Source organism: Muntiacus reevesi, chromosome 17 (genome assembly GCF_963930625.1).
Source record: "Muntiacus reevesi chromosome 17, mMunRee1.1, whole genome shotgun sequence".
Lineage (NCBI taxonomy): Eukaryota > Metazoa > Chordata > Mammalia > Artiodactyla > Cervidae > Muntiacus > Muntiacus reevesi.
In genome coordinates, this window is record NC_089265.1 from 37,377,513 (window position 1) to 37,399,798 (window position 22,286).

Below are 22,286 nucleotides of genomic sequence, written 5' to 3' on the forward strand. Positions count from 1 at the left end.
CCTTGGACTGCAAGGAGATCCATCCAGTCCATCCTAAAGGAAATCAGTCCTGTGTGTTCATTGAAGGACTGATGTTGAAGCTGAAACTCCAATATTTTGGCCACCTGATGCAAAGAGCTGACTCATTTGAAAAGACCCTGATGCTGGGAAAGATTGAAGGCAGGAGGAGAAGGGGAAGACAGAGGATGAGATAGTTAGATGGCATCACTGACTCAATGGACATGAGTTTGGGTAAACTCTGGGGGTTGGTGATGGACAGGGAGGCCTGGTGTGCTGCGGTTCATGGGGTTGCAAAGAGTTGGACATGACTGAACGACTGAACTGAACTGAACTGAATATTAGAACCCCAGGTTTTGATTTCACTAGTATAAAAGAACTCACTAGAGAAAGTTTGGAAATTATAGAAAAATGAAAAGGAGTGAAAAAAATCACCTATTGGTCCTACCACCCAAAGACAAGCATGATTAATATGTGGGTATAGTTTCTTTCTATTTCTCTAGACATGGTTTGTTGGCTTATTTATATCATCATCACACACACACCAAACTTTGATTACATGTGTCTGGAGGGCACCAGAGATTGAGAGCAGGAACCTTTATTTTCCAATCTTCATTCCCCACTAATGTGATTAACCATCCAGTTTTGCCCCAGACTGTCCTGATTTTAACCATGACAGTCCCGCATTCTGGGAAACTTCTTGGTCCCAGGCAAACCAGGACAGTTGGTCACAGCTCCAAGGAAGTAGCACCAAAGATAATATTTTCAAGATAGTTGGTTTGAATGAAGGATAGGCCAGTCTACTTTACTCTACATTGTTAGTTTTGAGAATAATTTCCATCTAAATAACACAGTTGGAGACTTTCCTGGTAGTCTAGGGGTTAAGACTTTGAGCTTCCATTGCTGGGGGCATGGGTTCAATCCCAGCCCCTGGTTGGGAAATTTAAGATCCTGCACATTGTGTGATGTGGCCAAAAAAAAAAAAAAAGACACATGAAGAATCAGTTACTAATTCATGGTACTTAGTAGACATTTAATAAATATTTGCTGACACAGGAAAAATATAATGCCTCAGAAGGAAAACAGAACTGATAGTCGACCTGTTAGGCCTCAGATAGAAATGTTAACATTTAAGACATTTCTTCTCATCTCTGAAAACTTCCAACCTAGCAGAAGATTTTTTTTTTTTTTTTAATGTATACAGAGAATTTTCTACAGGGCAGAACTTTGAGAACAGTACAGACAAAATGCTATCAGAGTATAAAGGAGAAGGATGGTACTCTGGAATGTTTCATGGAGGAGGTGGCATTTTCATGGGGGCCTGGAGGGGAGGGGACTGGATGATGATAGTTAATGGAGTGGGGGAATGGAAAGAGAGAAGGCCAGGAGTGCTATCAGCTTCTAGAAGTTAGAGCAGCCTGGGGGGTGAGTGGGTGCCAAGGCTGATAGTCAGAGGGTGGCTGTGGAAACCAAGCTGAGGAATTGGGGCTCAGCTGGAAGGCAGTGGGGCTTCCCAGGTAGTGCTAGTGGCGAAGAACCCGCCTGCAAATGCAGGAGACATAATAGACTCTAGTTCGATCCCTGGGTTGGGAAGTTGCTCTGGAGGAGGAAATGGCAAGTGGCAGCTTCTGCAAGTCAGTCACAGGAATTAGCACAGTTGAACTGTAGAATGATGGCTCTGGCTGCAGACCAGAGTTTCAATCGCTTATCTCTAATGAGTCAGCAAATTCTGTGTGTCCAAAGTCACTCTAAACTGATAAATTTAGATCTAATCAGACTGTGAATTTGTAAATAAGGCCTTGATCAGAGAAAAGCATAGCATAGTCACACAAAGGTCATCTGGTTTGTCTTAAGACCATCCTGGCTTTAGCCCTGAAAGTCCTGCATTCTGGGAAACCTCTTGGTTCTGGGCCAACCAGGGTAGTTTGTTACCTTAACCTCCAGGGAGGTGGCACTGAAAATAATATTTTTAAGACAGCTGTTCTGAGTAAAGGATATCCCTTTGTATTCCCTATTGATCTTAATATGATCACAGAGGTAGCCCTGAACACTGGGTTTTGTTCCAGATTCGTTTGCTCTATGTACAACAAGCCCAACGCAGAGGTGCTGAGGTTTGCAGCAGAGAAAGAATTTATTCACAAGGCAGTCAAGTAAGGAGATGGAAGAATGAGTCTCAGATCTGCTTCCCCAACGGCATGGGGCAGAGATGTTTATGGGATAAAGAAGCAATGAGGTCTTAGGCATGAGGAACGGTGGTTTGGGGGTCCAGGAAATGCCATTGGAGGTGGAGAAAAGGTGAAGTAATCAGTGCTTTACCCAGGCGTATCTAGGTTACATGCTTTTTTATGGCGTGCGTGTTCAAAAGTGGAGGTGCCTGGCATGATCTGAGGGTGGACTTTTTGGCCCTCTGATGTAAAAGAATTATTCATCAATTGTCTGTTTGGACACAGTTTTAAGATCAGTGGTCCCAACCAGTCTTAGCCAGCTTGAATCAAACAGGATCCAACTCCATATTCTTGGAGAATAACTTAAGCCCACCATTACTGTAGTGACCCATAATGTCAGAGGCTTTATCTGTAGGGATGTTAAGGAGTCTTGTGATATAGTTCCTAGGCTATGTGAAGCTTGGAGGGTATGCAATTAAAGAAGGGAAAAAGAACAACAAGAAAAACTAAAGCAAGCTTAATCAATAAAGGCAGGTTGCAAACAGGGATTTTTAACAAGCAATTTCCTTATCTTCTGTTCTGTAAGACATGCTCAGGGATTCCTGGTAGTCAACCATATGGGTCTTGGTTTCGCTCACAGTGCTTAGCCTCTGCCTCCTTCCCTGTTCTTTTCGTGTGAGCCACTGGGGCTAGCCTCCTCCTGCTCAGACCATAGAAGCACATGAGAAGTACCTTTTGAGTTCCTGCTGACAATACTGAAATCAGCAAGGGCCAAGTTTGCAGGGGTGAGTTGGAAGGTGAGTTTTGGAGTGAGAATCAGCCCAGGGTTTTAAGGGAGGAAATGGAAAACCCTTTTAACTAGCTGCGGGGGAAATGATAGTCCTAAATGTGGAGGAACACTCTGGAGCCTGTTTCCTAGCTCCAGTGACTGGGTAGTGTCACATCCCTTCAACCCCCATCCTCACTGTAATCAAGGCACAGCACTACCCTTGCCTACTGACTCATCATTCTCAGAGATCTTCAAATATAGTGCTGAATGCATACAGTAACAAGTATAGGGATCATCCTGGCACTGGTTACTCAAGACCAGTGAAAAAGCATTTACAGTGTCCAGCTGGTGCTTATTTTTAAATGCTAGCTTCATTTATAGCTTCAAAATATTTCTATTCCTTCATCTTAAAAATTCTTAGAGGAGTATAGGCGTGATGTGCCTTGCCTTTAAATATGGTCAGTGCTTTAGGTGATGCTTTCATTTGCTGTGAGTAATTTTCCTGGGTTGGTAATGGATTTGTGTACATCAGTCATTCCCTTGGTCTTGTCTTCCTGGAAACCAGAGGGTTTGTGCTCGTTACATGGAGCCAGGATGGGTGGCCTGGGTATGGATCCCAGACAGAGCGGAGGGGCAACTACAGAGGGAATCATTGGTGTGGTGTAACAACTGGATTGATTCCCACATGTCTCTGTCATTTCCAATGTTCATTATATTTTAATTACAGAGAATGATTTTATCCAAATTGCTAAAAATTTTTTGGCACTTAAAGACAATGTCTTTTCAGTGTGCTTTTCATAATCAAATTGCAAATTCTGCCTCAGTTTAAGAATTGGCACTCATTCTCCTCCCAAAAATGAATGAATGAATTCATCATTCAAGTAAAGTGTAGTAAATTCCCATATGGTGTTCAGTATCCACAAAGCCTTGAGATGAGCTATTAGCCTAGGAGTCTCAGTCCCAACTTCAGCCTAGGAGAAGAGACTGACATTAACCAAATAATGACAAAATATCCACTGGGGAAAGTGCTATGAATGAGGGATGGAATGGCTCTAAGTGCATGAAATAGGGAAGTTGACCTCCTCTACAGGAAGGGACTTTTCCTGAGAAATCAATAACTGAACTGAGTTCTGATGGGTGGTAAGGACTCAACACAAGTGGGGTGGGGGTTGTGGGTGGCAGCATTCTACCCAAGGGAGAAGTCCTGGAAAGTGCCTGTGAAAGGGAGAAAATGCTTCATGTTTGAGGAACCAGAAGACACTGTTAAGACCTGTGGTTAAGTTTATGTCTGAAGGGCCTAAAGGAAATAACATGAAATAAGATCCTCATGGTAGAAACAGTAGGGATTAAATTTTGTATTAAAAATTTTTGGATTACATTTTTAAAATATAAAAGCAGGGTTTGTTCTTTGGAGAAATATCTAAAATAGTAAAGTACAGAGAAGAAAAGGAATGCGCACCCAGACACAGACCATTTTTAACATCTTGGCAGTTTTTATTCCCGGTGCTTTTCTTATGTGTAGGTTTAATAAAGACATTGAAACTACACTGTGCATACTATTTTATGTATTGCTGCTTTTTTCTCACTTCTAAGTTGTAAGTATTGAGCCTTCCTGTTATGCAGTCTGAGTATCCTTTTATCAGCTGCATGATAACTCCATCCTGTGTACTCTGTTGAACAGGCCTCACCCCGGGTCCCAGGCCACATGGAAGAAGATCCATGAAAGGGTCTGCGGTCTTCTGATGTCCCACAGAGCTCAGCAACACCTAAACAAGGTCAGGACTTCTGATGAAATTACATCTTTGCTGACAAAATAGTATGGGAACTGGGTCTCACAGTCTAGCAGGGGAGATAGACATTAATCAGGTAACTGCAGAAGCAAGTGTAAAATTGTGATGCTGACCAAGGAGGTACATGGTATCCTGAGGGTATTTCACTCCCTGAAAGGGAGTGCTTGACTTGGTTGGCACTCAGGGCAGGCTTTCCTGAGGAAGAGACAGTGGAACTGCAATCTGAGTGATGAGTAGCAACTGTTATACTTCAGAGCACAGGGTGCATCAGGCAGAGGTCCTGAAGTGAGAGGGAGCCTGGTCCTGTGAGAGGACTTAGAGAAGACAGTGTCCGCCTGAAGCACATTCACTTCCACTCTGGGCAGGAATCCCAGTGCAGGGAAGAGTCCGGGAACATGTGTGGTCTGTGGGAGCCCACAACATGGAAGAAAGTTTTCCTCAAAGTTAATCAGGTGTTTTTGACTACTGGACTTTTCTGGGGTTGAGGGTTTCCCATCCACACACAGATAAACTCAGTACTCCTCCACGGCAGGTCTACAGCCATTAGTTGTGGCCTGTCACCAGCTCAAACCAGTTCAGATGGAAGGTTGACAGTGCACCCCTTAGTTGGGTTTAATTATAACATGTAGTTGAATTGGTCATCTCGACTTATTTAAATGCTAGATTTATAGGATATATATATATGTATATATATCCTATATAGGATATATATCCTAGATTTATAGGATCATACTTACAAGTGAATATTGATTACCCTAATTACCTGGGTGGTGAATTGTTTTATTGCCTCTCTGCAGAGTCATTTGTTTTGCTTTCTTAATTCCAAATCCTTTCAAGGGGGGAATCCCTTTAAAATGTAAAGAGGAAGAAAGAAAGGGAGAAGGGAGGGAAAGTGGGAGGGAAGAAGGAAGAGGGAAGAAAAAGAAAGGGAGAGAGGGAGAAAAAATAGTATCTATATACATACATATATCATGAACACAACATATATGGCATATGTAGGATTCATAGATCTCCTAAATGCAAAACTACACATGCAATATCATTGACCTATATTACATTATGAGTAATGCAGTTGCTGGCTTTGTTTGTATTATAGGAAGAATCCATCTCTGAAGTAAAGAATATCCTAGACAGACCAGGCTACCCTCTGAAGAAATACCGTGCACATGAACAGAAATATTTTTAAGCTGCTGTCCTATGTAAGTAAGCAGCTTAAGTGCTTCTTCTTGATTTGCTAAAACAATTTCAGCTTCCTGCTTTCAGTACAAAGCACCTAGAAAATACGGTGGACAAGAGTCTAGGAGGAGACAAGAACTACGTTCTCCCCTCACACAGTGTAGTGATGACAGCACATGTGTGGGTCTACCAGCAGCCTTACCTCCTCTTGTGTTCTCCCTCCCCACTCCTTACCTAACGGTCCCTCTTCCAGCTTCTCAGACACGAGCTCTTTTCTGCTATGGGCCCTTTGCACATGCTCTCTGTCTAGACTACTTCTTCCTGACTTTGGGTCACTTCTGTTTGCCTTTCAGGTCTCATGGCTTTCCATGGCAGCCCCTCCTCCTCTGAGGTATATACCTTTGTAGCCTCCTGCAGTTTTCTTTCATTGTTGTTCTATTTTTATGTGGGCTGATTGCTTAAAAGTCTGCCCCTTCTACTTGAATGACACCTTCCTTGGGCCAGGGACTCTGTTTTCTGACCCACTATTTTATAGCCAGAGTTACAGTGGGGTCCCATTTAACTTGGGTGAACTCAACCACACCTGCCAGGTGTGAGCCCTGAACAGGAGCCTGCCTTCCCCTACCTCGCTGTCACCACCCTTGCTTTAGATGACCTTCCACTGTGGTTGGTGCTCAGTAAATATTTTCTGTGAGTGACTGTTTAAATTCAAGTTCTGAGACAATTCTCAAATTCACTTGTGTGGTAAGAAGTTGGTCATTTTTGTGGGCTGTCATCATTTTTCACGTTTTTTCTTCTTTTGCTTCCTACCCAAGCCCAGCATAAGAATATTTTTTCCTTATTAAGGGCTTTCCGAGTGCCAGGAACTGACCTAAATGCTTCAGTTGTATTGAGTGAGTTGCTATTTAATGATCACAAGAGCTCTTAAGAAGTAGGTACTATCACCAGTACCATTTTACGGTAGGGAAACTGAGGCAAGGAGATGTTAAATGCCTTGCTCAAGGTAGCATGGCTAGTGAATGGCCTTAGCCGTGATCTGAACCCAAGTGATGTGACTCCAGTGACCATGCTTTTACCCATTAAATTTCATTGTCCTCCAGACCTGGAGCTTGTGATAGGAGAAACCTGGGGAGAAAGAGGAACCCAAGCAGAGTTGGTAGACATTGCCCTCGAGCATCCCCCATAGGGTCCTATGGTGTTGTATCATGTAGTCCTTCAGTCTAGCAACATCAAGATCATTACAGATCTTTTTGAAAAATAAACATGTGTGGGATGACGTGCTAGGTTTTCACTGTCATCAGGCTCCTAAAATTCTGCTTTATGGTCATTCATGCTTGAAGGCACATGTTGCCTTGCCTAGAGCTGGCCAGGACTCCTCGCCTTCGGCACAGAGGAATGTGAGGACAGCTTGGTAATTTCCCATTTTTGTAGGCTTCTGCCTTAGAACGTTCTGCTTGGTAGATTAGAAGATGGCTTCTGGTTCACTTAATCTCCCATTTCTAAAATAGTCATCTAGGCATTTATACAGAAGACAACCCACATAATTGCCACTTAGGAAACGTGGCTCACATAATTACCAAATGTCAAATTGTGTTGAATTTCATCATGCTAACATCAAGTTACCTAAAGCCCTTAACTAGCTAGTATGTGGACCCTGATGTGAGGGGGTAGAGAGAAGGTAAGAAAAAAATTAGTAAATTCTGTCTTAGGAAATAGGTTTCCTTCAACCTTGTATTGTGGTTTATTGGTTTGCTTTCCTTACGAAAACTCTCCCAAGAAGGAGGCAGAGGGCTGGAGGGGAGACCGAGCAACGGTACCGACTCTGCCTACCGAGTGTCCCATCCCTGTGAGCTGCTCCCATGATCCCAGCTGCCACCACTGTGGCCGGCCTGCAGCAGGAGCCAGTCCACTTACAATGATCCCACCTCAAGGGAGGGCAAGGAACTCAGGCCCTGGAGTCCTCAGACACAGATAAGAATTGCAGCACAAAGAGCTCTCTAAAATTATAGAGCAAAAAGGAAATAAACCAAGAAAGGGGGATGGGGAAGGGACAACAGTGAATTAAAATGCTGCTTTCTGATTCTGTCATAGTTCGTTAGACCTCCAGCTCCAAATGGTATGGCTGGAATGGCTTCTAACCTCACCCTCTCTGCTGGCAGGCAGGACCCATTTTACTTCCTCCCACAGGGGTCCTTTTGCCTCTGTTACAATCAAAGCAACAAAGCAAACCAGCCTACAGATGCCCAGGCTTCTGTAGGGGCCTTGGGGGGCCTCCCTCTCTGATTTGGTCACCAACTTCAACGGGATTTTCATTTGATGGCTTGTGGGGATTGACACAACAGAAAACGACACACTTCCCTTCATTTCAGGGGCTCCTGGACCTGTCAGAGTCTAACAGACCACACAGGCAGTGGCTTTGCACACAAATCACATGGCAGTTTCCTGGGTTGGCAGTCCTTAGTGAGCAATAGAGTCACCCTGGGGGCTTTGGAAAATGCTGATCTTTAGGCCCCACTCCAGGCCAACTTAGCTGGAATCTCTGTGGGTGGTGCCCAGCATCAGTTTTTTTTTTTTTTTTTATAAAGATTCTTCAGGGGATTTTAATACACATTTTAGGACTAAGAATCTCCACAGTAGGCAGCAAGTGCTTTGAGGATGGGGAGATTCGGAATACCCTCAGATTTTATACTGGCCCCCTCCATGCTCAAAAATAATTGTTCCATGGAATAGAATTAATATGGGCATATTTAACAGTTCAGCTCAGTAACATCTAGCAGTTTCTACAAATTTACTATATCCCAAGGACTATACTTGGAGAAGAAAATGGCAGCCCATTCCAGTACTGTTGCCTGGAAAATCCCATGGATAAAGTAGCCTGGTAGGCTACAGTCCATGGGGTCACAAAGAGTCGGACACAACTGAGCGACTTCACTCCACTACTAAGGACTATATTATTCAGAATAACACTAAGAAGTAAATACTCTGTCTGCTTGTCATCATCCTGATATTCTAAAAAAAGCCCAGGTAACTTGCCCAAGGTCACACAGATATTTGTCTTGCTAACCTAATGTCACCTGGTTCTGGGAGTGTGGGAGAAGGTGCTGCACCCCAAGGTTGGGATTGAGTGAAGTCATTTTCTTCTCCTTAGTTGTGTTAGTTGATTGCCTTCTTCTTAGTGCCACATGGAGTGTGTCAAGTGTCTTCGCATTTCACAGGGGAGACTGAATGAAAGCTGCAGGAGTATCATGAAGAGCTCACTCATTGAGTCAGCTGAACAACCGTTTTTGTTCTGTGTATCAAATCACCAGTGTCTGACCCCCTTTAAATCAAACCTGTACCCAGTCTCTTGTAACCAGGTAAGAGTCACTGATTAAAGTGTTTGGGGCTCATGTTTTCGTGTCAAGCTGGACTATTTGTGTTTCAGTTTGTATGTTTGTTTTGAGCTTGAAATAGAAAGTAGCAATAGTTGGGTGTTAGGTTCTTCTCCATTTGGAAAGCACTTCTTAAAATTCTGATGAAAATGTCAAGATGCCTTTTTAGATGTTCCTTATTTTTGGCAGTGGATATGTTCTTGAAATGTTCTTTTTTTCCCCTCCTTCCTCCTTTTTCCCTCCTCCCCTCTTGCCCTCATCTCTCCCCCACCTCTATTTCCCTTCTCTTGACTTCCCATCCTGTCCTTTCCCCGTTCCTTCCCTTTCCTCTTACATTTTTCATGAGCTCAAGGAAGCTGCTGTTTAGAGGAATAATCTGATGTATCCTCCAGAAAAAAAGACCATCATTCTGATTTTCCATTTTTGGTAAATCTGTTCTCTGTGTATGTGTGTGTGGTTGTTTACTTTTTAGCATTAGGCTTCATTTATTTATTAACATGAGATCCACTGAAAACCTCGGAAAAGGGAGCATTGTTTTTGGAGAATTCAGGTCTTGCTTTAAAGGTTTAGTTTCTAGGATACATTTTTAAGAGAAGGCTACTTTCTTTAGATTGTAAACTACTCCTTCTGTCACCTGGCTTCCCCGGTGGCTCAGACGATAAAACCGTCTTGCCTGCAATGCAGGAGACCCGGTTTCAATCCTTGGGTTGGGAAGGTCTCCTGGAGACGGAAATGGCAATCCACTCCAGTACTCTTGCCTGGAAAATTCCATGGACAGAGGAGGCTGATAGTCTCCAGTCCATGGGGTCACAAAGAGTTGGACATGACTGAGTGACTTCACTTTCACTTTTCTGTCACCTATCCCTCCTTTTTTTTCTAGCAATTCTTAATAAATTTATAAGAGGAAAATAACCTCTCTCAAATATTTCTTTGAAAGAGCTACACTAAATTACATTTCTGCTTTGGCAGAAATGACTGCAAAAACCAGATTTAAAATTGGTAGAAGGGTGCCTTTATGAAATGCTTACCCAATTTGAGGAGCAAAAAGAGGATGGAGATGAACTGAAGTAGCAGTTTATCTTTGTGGGTCTACAGACCCAGGGAAGAGAGGGCCTGAAAGCGGGAACCTTTATCTTCCCATCTTACTGTAACCTGAGTGTTTTCCTCTACCATGTACTAAAACCCTTTCAATTTTACAAGATTCAATGAAAACCAAGTTTTCTTCTCTCATTAGGACCATAGGAATTTGTTCATTAGGGAAATTAGGAAAATGAGATTTAAAATTAAAGGAGAAAAAAGTCCAAAAGCAGAAATAAAACTAAATTCATTTATCCGCTTCTCGGAATTTCTAGCCTAGTAAAAAGTATGCATGCATGCATGCTTAAGTCAGGTCTGACCCTTTGCGACCATATGGACTATAGCCTGCCAGGCTCCTCTGTTCATGGGATTCTCTAGGTAAGAATACTGAAATGGGTTGCTATGCCTTCCTCTATGGGATCTTCCTGACTCAGGGATTGAATCCGTACCTCCTGCATGTGTATTCTTTACCCACTGTACCACCTGGGAAGCAATAACAAACATTTCAACCTTGGAAAAGAGAAGATATGCTTAAATTACACCTGCTTGTATGTTCTCAGTGTGTCTGAAACTATAGTTGTCAATTTATTATGTTGAGGTCTAATTAGTCGTCAATAATTTAAAAAAATACTTTAGTACATTAAGACTATGGTCTAGTTCTCAGAAAAGGGCCACTTGGGAAGGCCATAAGCAGCTGAAGGAAATCAGTTCTAATGAATTGGTATTCCATAGCAGTTATTGTTTAGGTACACACTGTAACACTTGTTCAGTGTTTTTTTTTTTGTTTTTTTTTTAATGGTTTGAGCATAGCTCCTTAATTCAGTTTAGGAGTAAGATCTTAAATGCCCATTCTTATCTGGAGTTTTTTTGTTACCTTTCACAAATCAATCTGCCTTTTGCTCACTCTGTGATCTAACTCCATCATTTAAGTCATTCCTATTCTATCTTTTTGTTTCTCAAGGAGTTATTTCAGTTTTGAGGAGTTATATTAGGGCCAGGATTGCAGCAGGTTTTGCTTTTGAAACATATAATAATATGAATAATTTTGTGATACATTAGGGTTCAGATTACTTTGGGAAGATTTGTGTCGCTAAACATAATAAAAATTCCCACGTGTCTTGCTTCAGTTTATTATTCCTTTCTTGACTTTCACAGTTGCAGATCTATCAGAGCCTGGGCCATATTTTACAAGCATGTTTCACAGGGTCTGGGTTTACAGAGGCTCCTGGGAAAATCTCCTCGGTGGAGCCTGGACCCTCCAAGTAGAAGCTGCTGTACAATGAGGTCATCTCCCTATGGTCGCCTGACCAACCCAAAGTTATAAGTAGAATTATAGACCCTGAATTATAAATAAGATTTTTTAAATGGAGAGTGTACATGATATGTCTAACATAAAAGAAGTCAGTTGATTTTAAATGTATAACTGGAGAGGACTGATGGATTATGTATGTAAGTTCACCTAACCCCTGAATGCCTGGCCACACTTACTAATAATAAACGCTGTTCTCAGTTCCCTTAAGGAAGCCCTCTGATCCCTCAGAGCAGCAGGAGGAAAGGACATGGCCGCCAGTGCCTGTGTGACTAGTGAACCTCTAATTCCACCTGATGGTACTGCTGTCCTTTCCTGAATGGGGGGCCCATTCCAGCACTCCTGGGGGACATGCAGGTCTTGGAGAGAACTCCCCTTCCCTTCCCAAGGACTGGGAACTCTGGAGACAATGAGCAGAGCTGCAGCCCTCAAGCTCCTCAGGTCTGCTCCCCTGGTTCCTCCATACAGGTTCCTCCACACAGGGTTCCTCCACACAGTAGTTACTTTGGTCATCAGAGGAGAGAGTATGCTTGGCTTCACCCTCAAAACCAGGAAATCTGGCAAAAGCAGGGTCAAGTCTAGGACAGGAGCTTTTCTCTGGTGCACATGGATGGCTGGATTGTTGGAGTTTCTTCAGCAGTCTGAAATCTCACCCTTGGGATTCTGTATCTTTAGAGTGATCCTGCAGCATCCCTGTAAGTAAATTTTTATATTGATAGATATACATTTACATATTTCTCTTTCTTTTTTCCTAATTTTATTTTAAAAGTACCCTGTAGCCCATCGTGTAGTTTCAACCCTCCTTGTTATTTGCCGTGAGGATCACCTGCCGGGACTCATTAATTTGCTCTTTGTGGTGACCACAGCTTTGCCTCTCCAAGATCCTCTGGGCAGAAGGAATACATCATATTCTCTGGTGGGGTTTGCTTCGTGTGTGTGGAAGGCTTCTCTCAATTCCAGGAGCCCTGAGGGGGCAGCCCTGAGGGCCACCGTGCCTGCCTAGAGGTGGTATGTACATTTGGAGGCTACCAGGCTGCTCCAACACCAGGATTAGGGTTGTCAAATGAAGGGGAAGGCAGGAGACCTCTGGCAAGGCAGAGTTCCTTATAAGGTAAGAGAGCTGAAACATATGATGGGTCTTGGGCCTTTGGTTTGTGATTGTTTGGAGATGCTTTTGAATCAGTCAAGGTATGTCGCTGCATGTCTTGCTTAGCCTGGGTGAGGTAGGGTGATTTATTCTAGGTTCTTCCACAGAGGAGGCCAGAGCAACAGCAACTTGAGGGGCTTGGGGGCGCTATAGTCTTTTAAAGACCTTACCAGCTTACTTTGGGAGACCTGGAATCCCAGGAGAGAAATGGAATAAAGATTTTTTTCCTTCTTCCTGCTCCCTCTCTCTCTCTTTTATTCCTGTATTTAGTGCCTCAGTTTGCCAGGTGCTATGTCAAGTGCTTCCCAAGGGCATTTAGTAGGTGTTAAAATTTAAGGTCCTGGAATGAGAGCACTTGGATTTGAATCCTGGATTTGCCCATTTACTGGCTGAGTGACTTGGGCAAATAACCCAGCCTTTTGTGTGCCTCAGTGTCCAGCTGTGTGAAATGCAGGCAATATTAGCATCTGTTTCATAATGTTGTCATAAGTAGATGAGTAAACACACTTAAAACACTTCAAATCAGTACCTGGCACAAAATAAGCATGCAGTAAGTGTTAGCTGTTATTATTCTCATCTCATGTAATTATTGTGGAAAGTATTCCCTCCTCCCCACCGCCGTACCCCACTTTTTTTTTTTTTTTTTTTTTTTTTTGCTGAGGACACTGATTCTTAGAAAAGCAGAGTGTCAAAGCCAGTTTCCAAACCCTGGTCTGTCTTGTCTCCAAACCTCATGATCTTTCTGCTACGTTCTGCCACCTCTTGGTTGTCGCCTGTTTGTCTCTGAGGCTGGTGCATGCTGAATAATTCAGCCTAAAGGGTTTGAAGACTCTTGAGAGTCACTTGGACTGCAAGGAGATCCACCAAGTCCATCCTAAAGGAAATCAGTCCTGGGTATTCATTGGAAGGACTGATGCTGCAGCTGAAACTCCAATACTTTGGCCGTGTCATGCGACGAGTTGACTCATTGGAAAAGACCCTGATGCTGGGAGGGATTGGGTGCAGGAGGAGAAGGGGACGACAGAGGATGAGATGGTTGGATGGCATTACCGACTCAATGGGTATGAGTTTGAGTAAACTCTGGGATTTGGTGATGGACAGGGAGGCCTGGTGTGCTGCGATTCATGGGGTCACAAAGAGTCAGACACGACTGAGAGACTGAACTGAACTGAACTGAACTGAAAAGGTTTGACAAAAATGAACTCAAGAGTCCTTCAATAGAGTGAGAGGGCAACTAAGGTCTCTCAACAGAAGTTGGAATGAGGTTAACCACTTCTTGTTTAGGCCAGCAAGAGATGCTTTCTGCTCTCATTTCCTGTCATTGGAATATTATGTTTGTAAATAGCATTTTTACCCCCCCCCCCAATCCCGCCCCCAAATAAACAAATATCCCTGTTTCTTTTCCTCCAGGAACTGACACTTACTGAGATTGGTAGCTTGGACTGAAGTAAATATCGCAGCTATTTTAGTGGGATGACTTCCAGGAACAGACTTGTATAATAGGTGTCATTGTTGGCAGTGCTGGATTCATGGCGAGAACTCCTCGTCATGAAAGCTCATTTGTCCTTGCAGGAGGGGAGTTCAGCATGGCCAGTGATGACATCCTTTGTTCACTGACTCATGTGGTCCCACCTAGCTCTGACAATTAACTGATTTTTGTAGCCTTGCATGCAGTCACTGTTTGTATGTAGTAATATTCTGTGCCCTGTGGGGTGTGGGGTGAGTTATGCTAAGGAGTATAAGATGCAACCCTGCCCTCCTGGAGTCTCTGGACCTAACAGGGCAATGAGATGTTTCACATGTGACTATCAAAAGGTACTGCAAACTCAGACATCTTCATAACCAGGCAGGATTTGTGAGGTTAAATCCTCACAGATCAAATCCTGTCAAGGCAGTGGGGTTTGAAATAATGTTGAGTGGTGGGTTCTGGGGAGAAATGGAGCATGTAACTCTATGCTCCCTGATCGCCCACAAAATATCCAAACTCTTCAGATTCAAATCTGAAACAACAAAAGACTCTGTGGTCATGTAAAGCTGGTCTGAAGCTGAATATTGCCCATAGCCACCAGTTTTGTCTCTTATTTAACAACATGAGATAATGACAGTGATTTACACTGAAGCTTGTAGAACTCAATTTCATCATGTAATAATAAGTCTCCTGTTGATTAACTTAATAATATAAGGCAGTATCTGATTATGTACTAAGAAGGTTGCTATTTCTTTAGGTTCCATGATGAAGTCTTGGGACTGAGGGCCAAGAATTTATTTTTGACATTAAGGAATAGGAAGACCAGGTGAAGAAGAGGTTTGAGAGAAGTGAGGAAATTGGACTCTAATGAAGGATGTCTGTATGGAGCATGTATCCTCCAGGGATGTCTTCTGAAGTGTCTTAAATATTAGGCCTGGTATTTTAGGCTTTGTGCTGAAGACAATAAGAAACCACTAGAGTCTGGGGATGGGAAAGCAGACCATTAACCTGATGAACTTTTTCAGGGTGGTTTGGGAGTGCATAGAAGCTGGTGGCAGGGAGACTATATTAAAGCCATTGAAAAAATCTAGAAAATAGGAATATGAGCCTGGATGGAGTGGGAGGGTCAGAGAGATGAAAGTGTTAGTTACTCAGTCGTGTCCAACTCTTTTCAACACCATGGACTGTAGCCCACCAGGCTCCTCTGTCCATGGGATTCTCCAGACAGGAATACTGGAGTGGGTTGCCATTCCCTTCTCCAATAGAAATGAAAGGAATTCATTATGCATTGAGGACAGAAAGAAATGACCAGGCACCTTATTTTAAAGGTGCTTTTATGATATGTGTGGAAGGAGTCTGGCTCCTTTAAGGAAGAAATAGTTAAATGAGCTGAACCAGGGCTGAGTTGCAAAGTAAAAGAGAACTATTTAATCATCAGGAGTGAAGTATTGATTGAAAGAGTAATCAATCTACAAGTATGAGGACACAGTGTCCTTCATTTTGTAGATTTACATTCTTCCTAACGTGAGGCAAGAGGAACCCAGGACTAAGAGAATAAAATTAGTGGGCAGGTAAAACCTGGGGAGGGACTTTTTTCATGGTGTGTTTATGGCAGTAGGGACAGAATAGGGAAGACTTAGAATTCCTTGGGGGTGGGGTGCATATGCTCAGAGACAATGGCGGACCTCTCTTGGATGTAGTTGGTTTTTCCCTCTGAATCTTATCCCTATTGTGAATTTTTCATTGTTGTCAATAGAATTTAGAGGATCATCAAGATACACATTGTTCATTCAAGAATTAATGGGAAGAGAAAATGCAGGAATACACCCCATCCAATTATTCATGTCCGAATAGAGGCCAAGTCTTGGGCCACCCACTTCACAAAGAGGCATTATCACTCACCGACAGGCTCCCATGGGAAGCTCTCACCAAAGCAGAGGGATTAGAATAAGTGAATGAACCTGTTTAGACCTGGCTTGTGCCCTCAAACCTCTAGGGGTCAAAGAAGGAAGAAGTTGCTATGATCCTAGGTTACAATGAAAATAATGGTGATTTTTGAGACACAATTCCTAATTTAGGAAACAGAGACTACAGAAGACATTTACAAAGTTGTTTTTGGGTAGGTTCAGTTTAAAGGATGCTGGAAAGGCCAAAGGAGAAAATGTCCAATAAAAGTTGGAAATGTGGACCTGAAGTTTGGCTATTGTAGTAGTGCTGCAGTGAAGAAGGAAATACAGATATCTCTTTGAGATAGTGATTTTGCTCCTTCAGATAAAAACTCAGGAGTGGGATTTCTGGATCATATGGTAGTTCTGTTTTAAAAAATTTCCTGAGTAATCTTCATACTTGCTGTACCAGTTTACATTTCTACCAACAGTGTACGAGGGTTCCATTTTCATTGTTTTGATGTACATTTCTCTAATGATTAGTGATGTTGAGTGCCTTTTCACATACCTGTTGGTCAGTTGAGTGTTTTCTTTGGAAGAATGTTGATTCAGGTTCTCTGCCCATTTTTAGCTGGGTTATTTGGGGGTTTTCGCTTGTTTTGCTATTGAGTTGTATGAATTCCTCATATATTTTGAGTGTTAACCCCTTGAAGATAGATGGTTTATAGATATCTTCTCCCATTCCATAGGTTGCTTTATATTTTGTTGATGGTTTCTTTTTTTTTTTTTTTTTTTAAATATTATTTTATTAGTTGGAGGCCAATCACTTCACAACATTTCAGTGGGTTTTGTCATACATTGACATGAATCAGCCATATAGTTACACGTATTCCCCATCCCGATCCCCCCTCCCACCTCCCTCTCCACCCGACTCCTCAGGGTCCTCCCAGTGCACCAGGCCCGAGCACTTGACTCATGTTGATGGTTTCTTTTGTTGTGTGGAAGCTTTGTAGTTTGATGTAGCCCTACTTGTTTATTCCTGTTATGTTTGCTTTTGGTGTCAAATCCAAAAAAATCATTGCCAAGATTGATCTCAAAGAGCTTTCCCCCTGTGTTTTCTTCTAGGAGTTTTATGTTTCGGGTCTTATGTTCAAGTCTCTAATCCATTTTGAGTTGATTTTTGTATGCTGTAAAGTAAAGGTCCAGTTTCTCTCTTTTGTATGTGGCTATCCCAACACCATATATTGAGGAGACAATCCTTTCCCATTATGAGTTCTTGACTCCTTTGTTGAAAATTATTTGACCATATATACATGGGTTTATTTTTGAGCTTCCTGTTCTGTTCCATTGAGCTATATGTCTGTTTTTATGCCACTATCATACTGTTTTGATTACTCTAGCTTTGTAATATAGCTTGAAATCAGGAGGCATGGTGCCTTTAGCTTTGTTCTTTTTTTCACAGTTGCTTTGACTGTTGGAGGTCTTTTGTGGTTCCATACAAATTTTAGACTTATTTTTATTTCTAGGAAACATAACATTAGAATTTTGATAGGAAGTGCATTGAATCTGTGAATAGCTTTGGATTGCAAGATATTTTACAGTATTCATGATTCTAGTTCATGAACATGGACTATCTTTTCCTTTATTTGTCTTTTCTTCAATTTTATCAATGTTTATAGTTTTCACTGTATAGATCTTTTACCTCTTTGGTTAAATTTATTCCTAGGAATTTTGTTCTTTTTGTACTGTTGTAAATGGATTGTTTTATTAATTTCTTTTTCAGTAGTTTGCTGTTAGGGTATAGAAACACAGCTGATTTTTGTATATTGATTTTGTATCCTGCAACTTTACTGAATTTGTTTGTTAGTTCTAACAGTTTTTTGATGGACTCTTCAGAATTTCCTATATATAATATCATTTCATCTGTAAACAGAGATAATTTGTTCCTGATCTTAGAGGGAAAGTTTTAGCTTTTCATTGTTGAGTATATCAGTTGTAGACTTGTCATATATGGCCTTTATTATGTTGAAGTATGTTCCTTCTATCCCAATTTGTTGAGAGTTTTTATCATGAAAGGAATTTTATCAAATGCTTTTATGCATGTATTAAAATCATTATATGATATCTATCTTTCATTTTGTTAATCAATGTGTATCACATTGATTACCTATGTTGAACCATTCCTCACATCCTAGGAATAAATTCTTCTTGGTAATGGTGTATGTTACTTCTAATATGCTTTTGAATTTGGTTTGCTAATTTTTTATAGCCTCTGTTTTCAATTTTTGCCTTTGTTTTCATCAGGGATATTTGCCCATCATTTTCTTTTCATGTTCTTGTCTAGCTTTGGTTTCGGGGTAATGCTGACCTTGTAAAATGAGTCTGAAAGTCTTTCCCTCCTCTTCTATATTTTGGGAGAATTTGAGAAGGATTGGTGTTAATTCTTCTTTCAGTGGTTTGAGGAATTCACCAGTGAAGCCATTTGGACTTGGACTTTTCTCTGTTGGGAGGTTTTGGTTATCCCTGCTTTCTTTTAGTTTCCATTCGCATGGAATTTTTAGGCATTTTGAAGCAACATTTCTCAGTGGTTAGCTACACAGTCTTTGGAAGCAGATTCATGTCCCAACTGTGTGATCCTTGGCAAGTTACTTAACCTCTCTAAGCCACAGTTTTCTCATTTGGAAAACGGAGGATAAAAATATTCCTGCCTGAGAGGAGTATTGAGAAGAATAAATGAGATGAAACCTTTAAAAATATTTACTGCATGCCATACATGTAGTTAACACTTGATAAGTATTAACAACGGTTGTTATTTTTCTTAATAATCTTAGGCCACTCCAGATTTGAGTTAGAATTAATATTCTAGCACTCCTGACCTCCTTTGACTTTTAATACCTGGTAAAGAACATTGACTACTGAGGCCAAATTGCTGTGCCATCCAACAGTTGTTTGATCCTGGGCAAGTTACTAAACTTTTTTGTACAGTTTCCTCATCTGTAGAAAGAAGATAATTATAGTACCTACTTCATGATGCTGTTGAGATTAAATGAGTTAATATTTGTTCAGTGCTAAGAGCAGTGCTTGCCACACAGTAACTGTTATACAAACATTTGTCAGATAAATAAAAATAAGGTTCCTCTGTGTTGTGAGTGGCTTTTTTGTTTCTGGTGTCATGGAATCCCATCCTTCGCTGCATTCATCCTGGCACAGAGAAAACTCCTCACTCAGTGCCTGCAGCAGTTAGATATTAGGTCAGCATCTTAAAAGAAACTACACCTTTATTTGCCTTAGAGTGTCCTCTCTGTGAAAGGTCATGGTACTTGAGAATAGGGTAGGTGGATGTCTTCCTGGAGTGATACAGGAGTAAACTTTTCCCTGATGCCAGAAATGCAGACTCAGTGTCCTGTCAGCCTGAGTCTGTCTTACTGTTTGTATTTCCATTGCAGGTGGCACGTTTTTCTAACTTAACTGGCCTCTCCTGACTGAACAAAGAGCCTTCAGTTCATGTGTGCTTATTGTGAGGTTGATACATTCTTGTCTGTCTTAACCTTTCTGACAAAATGAGGAAGTTGAGGAATTAAAGCCAGTTTGGCCTGCTGGGAACACAAAAGGAAGTTTTGGTAAGGATCAGTCAGTGTGCTCTGTGGCTAATCAACATTGCTTTCAGTCATAAGGATGAGTTCCATTAGCACTTCTCTGACACTTGGCAAGACCATCCCCCCCACCCCACCGGCTTCCTAGAGACCCAGACATTTCATTATCTTTGGATTCACTTGGGGTAGCGCTTCCCCCCCCCGCCAAAAGATCTCAGCTCAGACAACGCTTTCTGCTGGCCTCTGATTATTCTTGTCAAGCTAAAGTGATGACCTTGGAAATACAACACAGGGACTCTAAATGAAAGTTACATTGGAATTCTTGGAGGAAGGTCAAAGTCATCCTTGATGTGCATTCTTTCTACAATCTAAGTCTAAACCTATATCTAAAATCTACAACGCTTTTAGCATTTTGTGAAGGCATGTCCATGAAATGAACCTATGTGATGATGGAGTTTTGCCTTTTCTCCCGGGGCTGCCCTCTCGGGACCATTCAATTCATTTCAGTCAGTCTTGTCTTTGCCTTGGAAAACAAACCTTTCTAGAGGGCCTGGACAAGATAGAGCAGACCCTGGTTGGTGCCAGAACTCCAAGCTTTTCATTGCTTCCCTAGGAAGGCAGACCTTTGTTTCTGAAATACCCAGATGTTGCAGCTCTGCTTTGCATTCCCTCAGATGCCCTAAAGTGAGGAAAGAGACTGTGATATCCTTGAATCCCTACTGATAGCTTTCCTGTCGGCATGAGTCACAGAGGAATGGCAGCAGGAAAATTGGGGCGGTGGGTGGAGGGGGGTTGGGCTTGGGATCCACGCACTCATGCTCAGGACTTTGGTTAAATCCACATTTTTGTTTCAGGTTTTCTTTGCCCCCATCTGTTGATAAACAGTACTTTTGTGGGGCAAGCTCCTCTCCAGGTCGTATCCTAGTTCTGTTCTCCTGAGACCACAGCTTATTATCTCCAGGCTGGTGGGGCCTTCTAGGAATCAGTGGAACTCCTCTAGAAGAGACCATTGCTTTCCTTTCTCCTTTTCTCCAACCAGAATAACAGATGTGATATTGATTTCATCTTGGCTGTGGAAGTTCACTAATAACTGTTCTGAACTTTGTGGTATCTTAAAATTGGCCGATGAAATGGAGATTTGTAGATGAAACCACAAGTATCTCTGTAATCCTGGAGAGAGAGCCTCTGAATCAGATAACACTGGTTTTTCCTAGTGAGAAACAGACGGGACATTGATTTTGTGCTTAGAAGCTTATTACTTGCTTAGGAGCTTGGTGGCATTATTTAGCCTAGACCATTGAGAAATGTCCTAGTCATCTCCATCCATGGTTAATAATTTCATATACTTAGAGGCAGTCACTGAATTCAATACATAGTTCCCAAGGCTAATTTTACAAGACCTGCTTCTGGTTGTTTATATTATATGGCTTTCACTTAAAAATCTAAGATTGCAGGTGAGGGAGGCACATTTACTAGCATTGTTGTCATTGTTTAGTCACTAAGTTGTGTTTGACTCTTTGCGACCCCATGGACTGTATCCCACCAGGCTCCTCTGTCCATGGGATTATCCAGGCAAGAATGTTGGAGTGTGTTGCCATTTCCTTCTCCAGGGGATCTTCCTGACCCAGGGATCGAACCTGCATCTGCAGCATTGGCAGGCGGATTCTCTACTGCTGAGCCACCAGGGAAGCCCTTTACCAGCATATGTGTATTAAAAAGCCCCCTGTGGGACGCAGGACAAAGTGAAAGTCCAGCAGATGGGGATAGTCACATATTTATGAGCTGAGATGGCAAAAGGGAACTTCATGTCATACTCTGGTTTCAGGACACATGAAGGGGTGCTACATGAATGTGCATTTCTGCCTCACACACACATCCTGAGTATCTCAAACCCCTCAGTGTTTCAGGCCATAGAAAAAATATTGTGAACACTTATTTTTACTTAGCCCCTATATGACACTTTACAGGAGAAGGTATTCTAAGCCTTATACTATTTAAAGGAAAATGTTGCATTTACAAAATGGGGTTTGGGAGTTGTTTACTAAGTCTCATTAGGTTGGTTGTTCTGTTTGCTTTAATAATCCAGCTAACATCAGGTGGTGAGAATAATAATCCTTAGTCATGTCACTGATAAGGGTCCTAAAACCCTTGAATAGCAATTGCAGTTGCATCTCTACAGATTACCCATGTAAATGAGAGGTGAGGACATAGGGTTTTTGTGTGTGTGTAAAGGGGAAGATGGACTTCCCTAGTGGCTCAGTGGTAAAGAATTCACTTGCCAATGCAGGAGACTTGGGTTCAATCCCTGGGTCAGGAAGATCCCCTGGAGAAGGAAATGGCAACCCACTCCAGTATTCTTGCCTGGGAAATCCCATGGCAAGAGCTGCCTGGTGGGCTCCATGGTGTTGCAAAGAGTTGGGCATGACTTAGCGACTAAACAACAACATGGGGAAGAGGCATTAGCATTTATTAAGTGTATTATGTGACAGGGTCTCTGCTAAATGTATCACATATATTTTCTCATTTCATACTTAAAAC

The 22,286-nt window shown here is 42.0% G+C and overlaps 1 protein-coding gene across 1 annotated transcript in view; it reads left to right on the plus strand.

Annotated features, from left to right (window-relative positions):
• Positions 1–9,218, plus strand: part of SPATA6L (spermatogenesis associated 6 like) — a 71,623-nt gene extending 62,405 nt beyond the window's left edge. Inside the window, exons 12-14 of the mRNA XM_065908179.1 lie at positions 4,613–4,706; positions 5,818–5,924; positions 9,113–9,218. Coding sequence (XP_065764251.1) covers positions 4,613–4,706; positions 5,818–5,907 — 184 coding nt within the window. The 3' untranslated portion in view covers positions 5,908–5,924; positions 9,113–9,218. The remainder of the gene's footprint in view (positions 1–4,612; positions 4,707–5,817; positions 5,925–9,112) is intronic.
• The last annotated feature ends 13,068 nt before the right edge of the window (positions 9,219–22,286 follow it).